The sequence below is a fragment of the Corvus brachyrhynchos genome, unplaced genomic scaffold, assembly GCF_000691975.1.
Source record: "Corvus brachyrhynchos isolate BGI_N302 unplaced genomic scaffold, ASM69197v1 scaffold65, whole genome shotgun sequence".
In the NCBI taxonomy this organism is placed as follows: Eukaryota; Metazoa; Chordata; class Aves; order Passeriformes; family Corvidae; genus Corvus; species Corvus brachyrhynchos.
The window spans coordinates 4368221-4381313 of NW_008238365.1; the positions used below are offsets into that span (position 1 = coordinate 4368221).

Consider the following 13093-nt stretch of genomic DNA (forward strand, 5'->3'; position numbering starts at 1 on the left):
GGGAGGCGTTCGCCGCAGGCCGCCAGCCGACCAGAGCTTCCCCCACGCTTCGCTTCCCGCTGCGTGAAGGCAGGATCCCGCTCTGTGCAGGCCCACGCGGACAGCTGTCCGTGAGGTACAGAGCAAGAGACTCAGTGAGGAGGGATTTTTGGGGAGGTCTGAGAGGGGAGAAAGACGGCTCTGTCTTCCAGCCAAACGATGGGCGTATTCAGACCTTCAGGACAGCAGAGAGATACCACCTTTGGGTACTCTGCCCCCTCTTCCCAGGTTTGGCTTCTCCCTCCATTCCTCTCCTGTGCTACAGCTGGTGTAACTGTCAGCGGGAAATTCAGCCAGTCATCAGCAGCTCCCCGGTGCCAAACAATGCAAAGCTTTGAAGGGTACCTTGCAAGGGATTGCTTTATTCTTCAACAGTGATGTCTATATAACTTAGGTCAAAGTAAGAAAGTGCTTATGTAGCTTGGGTTATCTATGTAACCTTAATATCAATATAACCTAAATCATGACTTCTATCAATATAACCTGAAGCATAGCTTTCTATACATATATAGCCTGAATCATAGCTTTTACTTGTGTAGCCTGAATCATAACTTCTATACCTATAACCTGATGGTTATATAACCTGAATCATAATTTTTGATACCCATATAATCTGATATGAATAACTTTTTTATACAATGTAATGGCTAGTATATAGTAACTAGTTGCTTGTATGCAGAATACAGAAAAAGAGACAGAAAAAAACAAAAACAACTTACCAAGTGTATAGTTTTAGAGATAGATAAGTGTAGTACTAAATGAGAAATTGGCAAGCCAAAGCCAATTAGCCACAAAACAAAGAATTTAGGCCAGTTAAGACGAGATGGACCAAAGAGCATCATAACTGCACGTGCCCCGAAGACAAAGTTGAAAAGTTCAAGTGTGAAGAAGACTTTAGAAGCCTTCATCAAAGACCCCCGAAGACCCCCGAATTGGGGAATTGCATGCGCAGTGCAAAGAATTATCTGATAACCATGAGATCATGCTATATAAATTAGTTCCAGCGCATATGTGATGATGCTGTAATGACATAGCAACATTAAGCAAAATTTACTGTATAAATACACCACAGCACTTGACAAAGGTGGGTGAGTTAAGAGGAAAAATCCCCCTCACCACCAGCGCTGCAATAAACAAGTACCTGCTCTATAGATATCGGTCTATGGGGATTTATTTCCACCCTATCTTCAGAGCATCAACAGAAAGAAATTTTATTCCTTCTCTTGGCAGGTGGGTTACCATTTTCCCTATTCCCTCCCCTGTCAGCACTGGTTTTCTCCTTAAAAGGACATGTCCTTAGTTGTTTGCAAAAAAAAATTGCAGAACATCCACACCACAACAGGTTCAGAGGAGGAAAAAGGAAAAAAAAAAGGCAGAAAGGTGAAGCCCAAATTTATGGTTTCCTCTACAATTTCAGTTCTTTTATTGGAGATACTGTGATACTGCTTTCCCTTTTCTTTAACAGGATCTCTCCCTGCCACGGGTCACCACAGGAAGGAAAGACAAGTTCCTTCACAAGGGAGAAAATAAAACCTTATTCCTATCCTTCCTCCTTCTTGGCACCATAAAAATTTCAGAAGCCAAAAACTGTCTCACTAAAGCAGCAACAGGTTAGTGACACTCTCCTTGTATAACAGCATCTGACTTAGTTCAGAAGACTAGTTCCAGTAAACTAAAGAAATACTGTACTCCATACTAGAGACAAATTTAACTTTTAAAGCTAATATTGTGCAGGTAATAGTGAAAACGACAGTATTGTTTTTTGAGATGCTACCATTTCCCTTTAGTAGATGCAACCATTCAAGAAAAAGGTAAATTACCAAAAAACCCCCAACAAATCAAAACACCACAACATGCACACCAGAAGGCAGAATGTCAGAACAGAGTCTAAAGCTCACTATTAATGAAAAGGACAAGTCACTCTATCACTTATATGCCTTTACTGTCTAAAGTCATTGACTGAAAATTGAGTATTCAATTTTGAGTCAGCCTTTAATCAAGAGGAAAAGCTAAGGCTGACTAAATGGGAATGTGGTATTTAACTGTTTTTAAGTATACCATAAAGATAACATAGCTTTTAAAAGTTTGCTTAACCACATAGGCCTTTACAGACTTTTCTCTATAAACACAAGAATAATAGTGTTACAGTTTGACTTTTTTTTTTCATTTTATTAGCACAAAATCCTGTAGTAGGTGAAAAGAAAGAGAATATATGCATGTACTTAAAACATGGAAAACTCACTGCACAAATGGAGATTCTTTCTTCCTGTTATTTTGCCAATTACTTCTCCTCTTACCTTTAGAATCTGAACTGTAATAGTGGTTGCAAACTACAAAACAATCTTATGAGCCTGCAGCACTTCCTTAAAAAAAGCTCTGCAGTTTCATTAGCAAAAAGGGGCTCAGCCTAGATTTAAGAGAACAGACCTAGAGCACTTGAATTCCAGTTTCCTGCTGTAAAAAAAACATCTACGCAGTATGTGCATACACCCCAGTGTTACTGCAAGTATATTCATTTTTACATAGTTCAATGGAATTTCATTCTATAAGCACAGAAGCAATCCCATGGTTATTTCTGACCACATAAATACACCAGTTGTGGGGATCACTTCAATTAGTTCTTGCAGGAACTTTTATAGTGGGACTTGTGTAGTTGGTCCAATGGCTTTGCAACACCTACACACACATAGGGACAGGTAAAAGGAGGCAAGGTCTTTATGGGCCACTGGCTGGGCTTACTGCACAGCGAGGCTGGTGTACAGTATGACATCTGCAGTACTAATATCAGTAAATTAAAGACTTCAGATATACTGCCCGTAGTATGAAGGTCAGCAGAATTCACAAAATCAGAAAAATCACTAGTCAGATTGCACAGCAATAAACAAGAAGGTGTTTGTCATAGTACAGAATCAGTGTACTTTCAAAGTCCAGTACTATTAGTAAATTATGGCACAGTGAACTTAATTGTCATGCACAGATAACACCCTCAGACATTTTGCTAGGAATTGTCTTGATTATCAGTCAGAGAGTGGAGAAAAATCCACCATCAAAAGTCAGTAACTTTGTCATTTCTTTGCTTGGGAATAGCTGAAAGTGGTTGCTTTATTCCAACAGATGGCAGACATTTCAGTTTAGTTAGCCATGCAGCTGTTTCATGAATAGGATTAATCACACAGATTTATGACATCCATTTTTTTGCAAAAGAGAACAGGTAGTTTATTTCTGATTTTAATCCTTCCCTTCCATCAAAGGCGACATACCAAGAAGTGTGGTCTGAAAGCAAAGTATCACAATCTCTTAAAATGGCGCTCCAGGTCAGTTCTCTAAACAAACACATGATCACTAGAACAGAGCTCTATCTTGCATCCACTTAACAAGCACAGAATTCATGAGAAGTATGAGCACACCAGCAAGAACTACTTAATGGAATGATTTGTGAGACTGGCCTCAGCAAGCAAAAAGCCTGAGTTTCACAAGCCTTAATAACACCAATTTTTTTTTTTTGCGTGACAGGAGGTAAACTTAAGCAAAAGAGGATATTCTACAGATTAATTTTTTTAAAAAATTTAAAAGTTAAGCAAGTGACTATTCAGTGTTTCACACAAAACTCAACTCAATTGTTTGTAAGTTTTGACCAAGCAATCAGTCAGACAAAGACTGTTAAAAGAGGACTCCAAACTGAAAACCTACTGCATTTGCAATATAGCTGATTTCAAACTGGAATTTCTAACTCCACTGGCCTCGAAGTATTTTCACAGTGGTTTCAGTTGCCCAACATGAGTTACTATCTGCTGTTCCACAGTTAGGACCACTCTTCTCCTCTGAAACATATTTCAGGCTTTCAGACTACTCTTCTCTTGTTCCACAAAACTTTGGAGTGAAGAGCTGACAAGTATATCCAAGGTCTTTAGCTTTCCTCTAGACTGCATTCCTAGGTGTGCCATTGTGAGTCACTGCTTTCATATTTGAGGTGCTCGATTGATGGTTGCAGATCCTGTGGGAGGCAACACCTACTTCAAAAACTTCATGAATGGCTTTGCGGAAGCAATGAAAATTGTAGTCTATCAAACCTGTCAAGGAGAGGAAAAACTCTGTTCAGACTGGCATATTTGTGTAAACAGAGCTTCAAAATCAATATAAAATTTAACCAGTTTTGCTACTTATTTAGTATGAGCTTGGACTCAGAAGATTTAACCAAGTTTTACTGATGCTAGTATTTATTTGGGCTGTCTCATTTTTCTTGAAAACAAGGTACTCATTTGGAATGCAAGGTGTATATCTATGATCAAACAGTAGGTAAGGGGACCATTACTCCATACTACTGATTCCACTAGAACAGATGGTAGTGACAGAGCTCACATTAGCTACACAAGTCATTTTGGCAGGAGGACAGTGATTAAAGTGATGATCCACAAATTTAAAAATAAGACCTCATTATGTCTATCTCCAAGAAATAAAAAAATTCCTCCCATAAGAAATTACACAAATTGAGTCACTGAAAATCAAACCGACTTGTAAAGTCATATTAATATTTTACAGCTCATAAAAATATTAGATAAAAGCTGTTCAATGGCAGGGAGGTCCTTACCTTTGCGCTCAAAACTCTCTTCTCTAAGAATGCAAACTAATGCCAAAAACTTTGTTACTTCCTTTAAGTACAGGACTGTTGTGTTATTGAGCTTGATAATTGCCATTGACTCTTTATCATAAGCACTTCCAGTGCCATCTTCTTTTAACCTAAAAAAGAACAAGTTAACCCAAGGCATAATCTAAATAGGCATACATACGTGACTTCTGAGACAAATAGCTGTTAAATGCAGTTAGAAGAGTATTACTCATATTGAACATTAAGCAAATGGAGAACCTGCAGTGGAGGTCTTAATACTATCAGTGAGTAAGACCATTATCAGACCTTAAGTTTCTCAGGAAAGCTAGATCTAAGCAGAGCAGAGGCCTTCATCAGATAACTGCTCATCTACAATAGACAGTAAGAGCAAGCTACCAGTGTGCATTCTTTTGATGTCAATGGAGTGACATCTCAGTGAAATTATTTTTGGTAAATGAATACAAAGGCTTCCTTAGTGAGGCTGGGGCAGAGGATGCAACACGGAACAGGACACTTTTTGGTCTTAAGCTAAACCCATTTACAAGAAAAGATGAGCATGCTGTTCTCTATCTTCAAGTGATTAGTGTTAAATTACTATAGAAACAAACAATGTATTACAAGTTAATTCTAAGCACTCCTGAAAAAACCCCAAAACCAAACAGTTATACAGCTGTGGATCAACCCATTAGGAGACAGACCATTAAATGCTGTGGTATTTTCTTGGTAGCAATGCATTTTCCAGGCTACAACCACAGTTCTAAGATAAGTTACCACTTCTCCAGAACCACTTCAAAAATCCAGTGTGAAGTATAATTCTGCTGTGAATTGTGAGATATAAACACTGTATGCATCCCTCATAGAAAGTCAGCAGAAGACGAGTTGACCTCGCAAACATTATTCTGTTCAGACTGCAGCAAGTCTCAAAACAATGTCACCGCAAGTTACACTTACGAGCTATGGCATGCTATTGACCCCAGTCATTTGCAGGTATTTATATACTTGCATCCACCATGCCAAACAAGACACAGCAGTATTCATATTTTATATGAAACACGACTTCTACAAATGTTAGATAGCTGTCTAGGGCCATGAGTGGAGGGAAACAAACCAAGTATAAATGCTGCCAAATCATTTGGATTTGTTTTAGTTACTTACAAAACCAATGTGCTCTAAAGACCAATTGATAGCATTTTGCTGCATGACAAAGCCAGCACCACTTACACAGTTTGCAACCTATTCTACAACTTCTGAAGACTTTTTTTTCCTAAGATTATTCATCACTTACCCATATATACAGGAAACATCTATCACTACATCAATCATGTCACAGCACAACTCGTATGACTGCATGTCCACAGGGGAACTGTCTGTTGCAATGTAGATTTTGCTGACTACATCGAAGAGAAAAGCTTTTTCAATGCCTGAGTTCTTCAGAAAGAGAAAGAATTTGGATGAATTGTTAAAATAACTGAATTTTTTAAATCTCAAGTAGAATTCATACATTTTCACATTCTTAGTAGCAGAAAATGGTTTAAATATAAGCAATTTAGAGGCTTAAGACATTCAAGATTTAGAGCATATACTTTATAAATACAATACCCTTGTTGCCATCGTACATATCAACATCACATAGCTGACAAAAATAAAACCGGGGACTCTGTTACAGTTCTTTTTAGTTTATTATTTAACTGATCATTGTTAAGGTTACATTTTACTATGCTTCCAGAATCCATATTCAGCAATTTACCTTTTCTGTGCTTCTATTAACTCCAGAAGAGTCATAACTCACATCCACCTAAGGGATTGGGCTCAGAGACAAGATATTTCATAGTGGTATGCTGACACTTAAATTTTATGCTGGTAGTGTCTTGGCAATTCAATTTCTGTGTGAAGCATTTCCCATGCAGTTTAACCTGCAGAGCAACTAAGTCAGCTTCTGAACTTAAAAATCCATGAAAAGCACCACATTATGAAGTTATGAGTATGGAAAAGCACAATACCATTTGAACTGAGCACTTTGGCAAAGTGCATGTGCTCATACAAAGTTCAGAAGCCTTCTTCTGAAGTTCAAACTACCACATATACACTACTGGCAAAGTTTCTATTCTATTTATGCACCAGACGCATTCCTTACCTCTTCTTCCTACCTAGTCTGAACACTGAGGACATACAGGCAGTCATTCTGGCATCAGGATTACACTCCACATCCTCATGGTACTGAGAGCAAGGTCAATATGCCCTTTATCTACCGGGCCAGGTTATTTTAGTCCTCTACCAAACACAGCAAACAAGCATTATATGGTAGTGTGGGGCGACATGTCTAAGTGTACAGCTCCTCTTGGATATAAATGGTTTTTTCTTTGTTGTCCACATGCCGGCAACAGCCTCATAGACAACTTATATGAGACTGTCTTGTCTCTAGGGTGATATTTTATTTGATTAAAAGTATAGAGCAGCAACTTTCTATGACACTAATTCCATAAGAAATGCAAACACTAAAAGAATAAGGGCAAAAGTCTCACAGATCATATGAAATTAGACAGCTAAGTTCAAGGCCAAGTTCATATTATCAAAAAAGTCTCTTGCCAGTACAGCTACATTAGACTACTAAGTGCCTTGCAAAGTAATCAGTAGACCCTGCTGGCAGGAAACTTCTGTATCAGCTGTTATAACCAGGCAAACTACACTTTGTCAATATTTAGAGAAACCCCACAAAGCACACACCAGTACAATTTAGCTGTGGTAAAGAGCTTTTAATACAGAAAACCAAGTCAGCATAGTACACCTACATGAGTGCCACCAAAATCTCTCAAAGGGCAGATCTAGCCAGCAATCTTTAGCAGAAGGAGTTGATTTACCATTCTGCATATTTCACTCAAAGTTCTGTTAGATGAACACTTACTGATATGAAGATATTAAGTAGATTTTCCAGGGTTGGCAGTTGCGGAATGAGCTTCTGTACCACTTTACTGAAGGCTTCAAATATTGAATGGTCATAGATACTGGTCAAATAAAAGCTGAGATGAGGAGAGAGGGCAAAGAGAGAATAAAAAAAAGAAAAAGAAGATTCAAGAGTATTTCAGAATTGCAGTAGAAATGTAAAGTTATGTTTTCTAATATTCACGCCTGCTATTTTGCCTGGGATGCCTTTATCACAAATATGTCTGGACACTGCACAAAGAATCTAAGTTCTGAGCAGCTGGAGTACACATTAAGCAGATTTTCCCCATCCTCGAGAGATGGGAGACCAAAGATAAAAATTTGAACATTGTTAGAACACACTTAGCCCACAGAATGCTTATCACAAAGGTGTAAAAATACTTGATTAGATTTCTTCAAGTCCCGTTCCTGGCCTTCCACTTTGTTCACACTAACATCAAGAGATACTGGCTCCACAAGAATCAAAAGAACAATAAAACTAGAGAAAAGATAGCTTGTTTTAAAGGTGTCTGTAGAAGATACCTTAAAGTGAGCCAAATCTCAAGTAACAGACTGAGCTTTTAGAACCAATCACACTGAAAAGTCAGTGCAAGTCAGGACTAGAAGGCAGAGAGCTTCCCCTTTCTTTTCCCTGCCCCTCCAGCCTACATGTACAAATTTGGCCTGTTACGCTGAATAAGAAAGACTTTGAATTATCACCAAGTATGAATAAATCTGTTGATTGGAATCTGATAAAGTAGCCTGCCTTTTTTTAGTCAGCCTAACAGCTGAGGTTTGTCCATAAATTCAGAGGTGGTATTTTATTAACACAAGTTGGCTCAATATTAAGAAACTACCCAGACCTTGCTCCAGTTCCAGTATTACATCTAAAAGCCTTTAATCTGTATGCATATCAGCAACAGTAGAATCACATATGCCAGAGTCTTTAACTCACCTAAGGTGAAGTTTTTCAAGCCCAGCATCCGTAAGATCATCATTAGCCCTCTGATGAATATCCCTCTGAGTTTCTATTTTATGGTCATCTGATAAACCATCAACTTTATGAATAAAAACTTCAAAGTTCATTTCTGGGTTGACCTTGTAGGCTTTTGAAACTGTAATGTGGAGTCTTGTTAAAGCTTCCATGTAGTCATCCTGTAAATCAGTTTTGGCAGGAATGAATGACAAAGTTTCTGTCTGATAACTATTCCATTCTGCACAAAGACAAATATTTCAGTGCAAGAACTTCACTTCTGTAACTACACAGAAGTAATATAGGAGAAGAGAATACCTTGACACATCATAAATCCTAGCAGCTTAGATTCTTTATGTCAGTTAAGGTTCATTAGCTCAAGGCTCAGCTACACAAAACTAGACTTCAGAGCAAAAGTGGGTTACACTTCAGCACAAGGCAGCAGTGATCTCCAAGATGGTCCAAATAACCAGGTAAGCGCCCATGGAGCAATTCCTAGGTTTATTAGAAGCTACCAGATACCCAGTAGTACCAATACTAGAAACTGAGGTCAGAAGTGGGCTGTTATTATTTGAACTCCACAGCAGAAAAAAGGGATAATTCAGACCACCTAACCGAGCAGGTTCTCGCTATTATTGCAGAATGTGTAAGTTCAGAGTATGAGTCCTTTTCCTCTCTCCACCAGTAGCATATGTGCCAATCACTTTACCAAAATAAAACCACACACCAAAAGTAAGATTGCCAATACATCTCTTCATACACAGCAAAAGTCTTACAAACCTATCTAAAAATATAAATGACAGGCCTCTCGATCATTCCTTTCACAAAAAAAGCAAAAGTAAAGCTTCCTCGTGATTTATATTTACCTGGGCATCAATAACATATATTAGAGCACCTGTTCCTCTGAAGATCATCTCATAATCAAATGTTGGATCAAAAAAGTCCATCTGTCCAGGAAAATCCCATATCTGGAAGTTCACAAATGAACTGTTGGAAATATCATCCTTGTAGATTTTGTTGGTACTTTCCAAGAACAGAGTCTCATTGGGAGACATTTTGTGAAACACCACCTGTTAAAAGAACACAAATAATAGTCTAGATTTTACCTTATTAGAAGAAATTAGTGAAAGATTTGTGATTGGAATTCTACAAATAGATTTATCCATTCTGAAATAGCTTCCTGCATTAGGTAAGAAAATTACCTACCCCCTAAAAGAACCAAGCAACTGAATACAGTTAAACATTTTCACAAGTCCAAATAACACTACTGGCTGAAGACGCAGACGTCCAAGTTACTCTTTCTTTCCCTGCAAGGCTAGCATAGTGTTTTCAATTCTGTTATATTCAGATCTGGTATAAAGCCAGTTAATGAAATAATTGCAAGCTTTTAAGAACCTTTCCTTTCCAGTCTTAGAAATTCCTAAAGGAAACTTCGCTTTTAGTCCGGTGTCAGGTGTTGTAAAACAATATAATCAGATGGTTCCTAAACTACAATAGAAGTGTACAAAAATAACATCTCTGTTTCAGAGATCCGAATAGCTAGGTAGTTTGCCATCTATTAACAATTCCTTTTGAGTAGAGAGTCAGAGAATGGGTAAGGCTGGAAGGGACCGTAGTGGGGTCATCTGATCCAACCTCCCTGCTCAAGCAGGGTCATCCCAGAACACGCGACACAGGATTGCATGCAGACGGCTCTCGAGTAGCTCCAGTGAGGGAGACTCCACACCCTCTCGGGATAGCCTGTTCCAGGGCTCAGTCACCCACACAGTAAATGAAATAAATACTTCCTCATATGCAGGTGAAACTTCCTGTGAAAGTTCACTAAAGAAAGGATAAAAGATTTCACACTAGATGGTAAACAGTTTAGCTGCAGGATGACAGCCATACTCACTGCTAGAACTCAAAAAGCCCCACTGGGATTTTAGCCTTTCCTTGTACAGAACTAGCGTGTAACTCCACAGCAAAGCAGCCTTTAGCAAAAGCAGTCAGTGTCAACAGTGAACATTGTGCTAATGTAACTCAACTGGACAATATAAAAGTTACTCCAAACAATGTACTCCAAATAATGCAGTCAAACACTAGGACTGCAAAAATAAAGAAGTTTCATATACAGCACTTGGTAAACCTAAAAACTTCATAATAGGGACTGCAACCTTGATAATTTTGGTTTCTTCAGATGTTTCATACAGTTACAGAAATCATCCATTAGAGACCTGGTGCAGCAAACTGTCAAAAAACTTCCAAGACAAACAGCTCCATACCCAGTACAGTTAATGGATTGTTTAGTGAGGTTCAAACTAATACTTCAGCCTACATTTTTAAGGCCAAGGGAAAGAATTTATTTCCTTGGGGCAAACATCTTAGGAGGCCACGGTCTAAATAAGGTTTTAAACAGCAGGACATTTGTATGGAGAAGTAAGAACAGAATATACATAGCAGCTGTACTGCATTCTTCTGGGTTTGCAGCATAGTTTAAAGCATTCTGAAATCAACATTTCTTTTGGAACTGAGCATCTCCCACAAGAGCAAGCCAGAATTAGTAAATTCAGTTTAAAGCTGATACTCTCTGGGAAGCAACACTGTCACCTCCTTTTTCCTTTTTTCCCAAAGTAGCACATTTCATCAGATTGATGTTCTCCACCAGAACTCTCTCCAGTTTCCTATTATATCAGTACAGTACAGTAAGTCCAGTTATGCAAGTCTGCACAAAAATTTATTTATGAACTGAAGCAATCACTGCATTCCCAAAATCTACCTGCTGCTACTGAAGATTCACAGGTTACAGCAGTACATAAAACCCAACTGTCCTAAGGAAAAAAAGAGTCCCTCCCTAGGGTCGTAGTTTTTTCCTTTTGCAAGAGGTCTCCTGTAAATACTGCTCTCAACAGAAGCATGCAATGATTTATTAATTCATGTTTTTCACAGAAATTTCTAGATAATCACGAAGCCAATACTTTCCCCAGTACAGTGTTTATCTTGCACATACCCCTATTTTCTGGCAAGGGGATCAACAGCTACTGCCCAGATAGAAGGGCTGGGTCTAGTTATGGCCATTTTTGAACTAGAGAGATTTAAGAGCAGGGATGCTGTTAATAAGAAATTTCTTGATATTAGAATTTGCTCAGGCAGCATCACAATGAGCCCCTAGGTATCAGAATCACAGCTTCTAATTCCTAAGCAAGATTAGTAACTGACTGGCAAAAGATAAATTCTATGTCCTCTTATTGCATATTCAACATGACACTATCTCTTTCTTATACGACTACTGGAATAGGCCCTCAAAAGAACTGAAGACTACCAAACCTGGCCATAAAAATGTCCAAAAGCTACATCTGTACAGAGACTTGTAACATCTTAAAATCTATCTGCAATTTGGAGTTCCTGTCTTCCTCTAGCTTTTAGGATGCACTGTTTTCAAGAGTGGATACTACAGTAAGATCTCTAAGAGTCTTCAACAAATACCATTCACATGACTAAAAGGACTTCGAAAAAGGCTTTCAGTGAATGCACTACATTTGCACATACAGTGGGAGCATTTGACCTAAATAATGGGGAATAACTGATAAGGCTACAAAGCAACAACAGTCCAGTCTGCCACTGTATTTCCACATAGCACAATGGAAAAGATTTCTCACTAACAAGAGTCTGAAATCAGCATAGAACTCATTGCTTTACCGCAGTCTATGGATTACCAAGCAGTCTGCATAAGATTGCTAAAAGCAGCAGATTCATACCTGCTATACTGCAAAGTCCAAAAAGGCTTCTCTGCACAAAACCTTTATAGAAATCTCTGTAGGTTTTCACACTTGCATCTGAAGCAAATTTGAGGCCCTTAAGTCTAGAGCTGAGACTCACGCATTTCACTAGTAACATCTTCCCATAAAAGTATCACCTAAAAAGTTCACAAGAGGGACCGCAAACATAAAATTCTCACTGAGGAACAAGGATTGTTCTGAGTGCTACAATTCTACTGAGCTATGTGGCAAATGAAAATAGTCAGTTTTGTCTTATTTTTATTAAGAAACACTAGTGACTTCACAAAGCTACCAACAAACCTAAGGCACTGAAACTGTTGTATTTCCTCCTTGACAAGTGACTCTCGTTTACTCTGTCTAGCAGACTAATGAAAACCAGAGGCTGTCTTTCTGCTCACACAAAAGCAGAAGTCTCTTTCAAAGCATCCAAGGGCAGAACAACAGCTCAAGTCTTCTTCGAAGTGGAAGCACAGCTAAACACCACCCACCTATACCACGTAAGAAAATACCTCATGATAAATTTCACCCCAGTATCTTCACTTTTTACTTCTGAAGCCTTAAAAGTGAAGAAATACAAAGGCTATATAACCTACGCTACACAACCTTCCTCTCTAGGGCAGATGATCAGAGTCCATTCTGGAAAGTAAACGTCTTTAAGCAGGAGGCTCCCGTCGCTCCAACTTCGCCACATGGGCCCACAATAAAAAGGAGAAATTGCCCGAACAGCAGCACAGCAGGGAGCCCCAGCTCGGCGCCAGAGAGGCAGCGCGGCAGGCAGAGGCGGGGAGCCGCCGGCTGCCC

The 13093-nt window shown here is 38.8% G+C and overlaps 1 protein-coding gene across 3 annotated transcripts in view; it reads right to left on the minus strand.

The window, feature by feature from the left end:
* Positions 1–1964: 1964 nt before the first annotated feature.
* LOC103616878 (ras-related GTP-binding protein C) overlaps positions 1965–13093 on the minus strand; it is an 18383-nt gene continuing 7254 nt past the window's right edge. For 2 of the 3 annotated variants that reach the window (XM_017736198.1, XM_017736197.1), the window contains exons 4-9: positions 9404–9607; positions 8520–8719; positions 7548–7662; positions 5931–6073; positions 4628–4776; positions 1965–4109 (exon numbers count right to left, since the gene is read on the minus strand). In XM_017736198.1, coding sequence (XP_017591687.1) covers positions 3958–4109; positions 4628–4776; positions 5931–6073; positions 7548–7662; positions 8520–8719; positions 9404–9607 — 963 coding nt within the window. In that variant the 3' untranslated portion in view covers positions 1965–3957. Of the gene's footprint in view, positions 4110–4627; positions 4777–5930; positions 6074–7547; positions 7663–8519; positions 8720–9403; positions 9608–12895; positions 13088–13093 lie in introns of those variants that run through there. The other variant, XM_008635127.2, reaches the window with a different exon arrangement.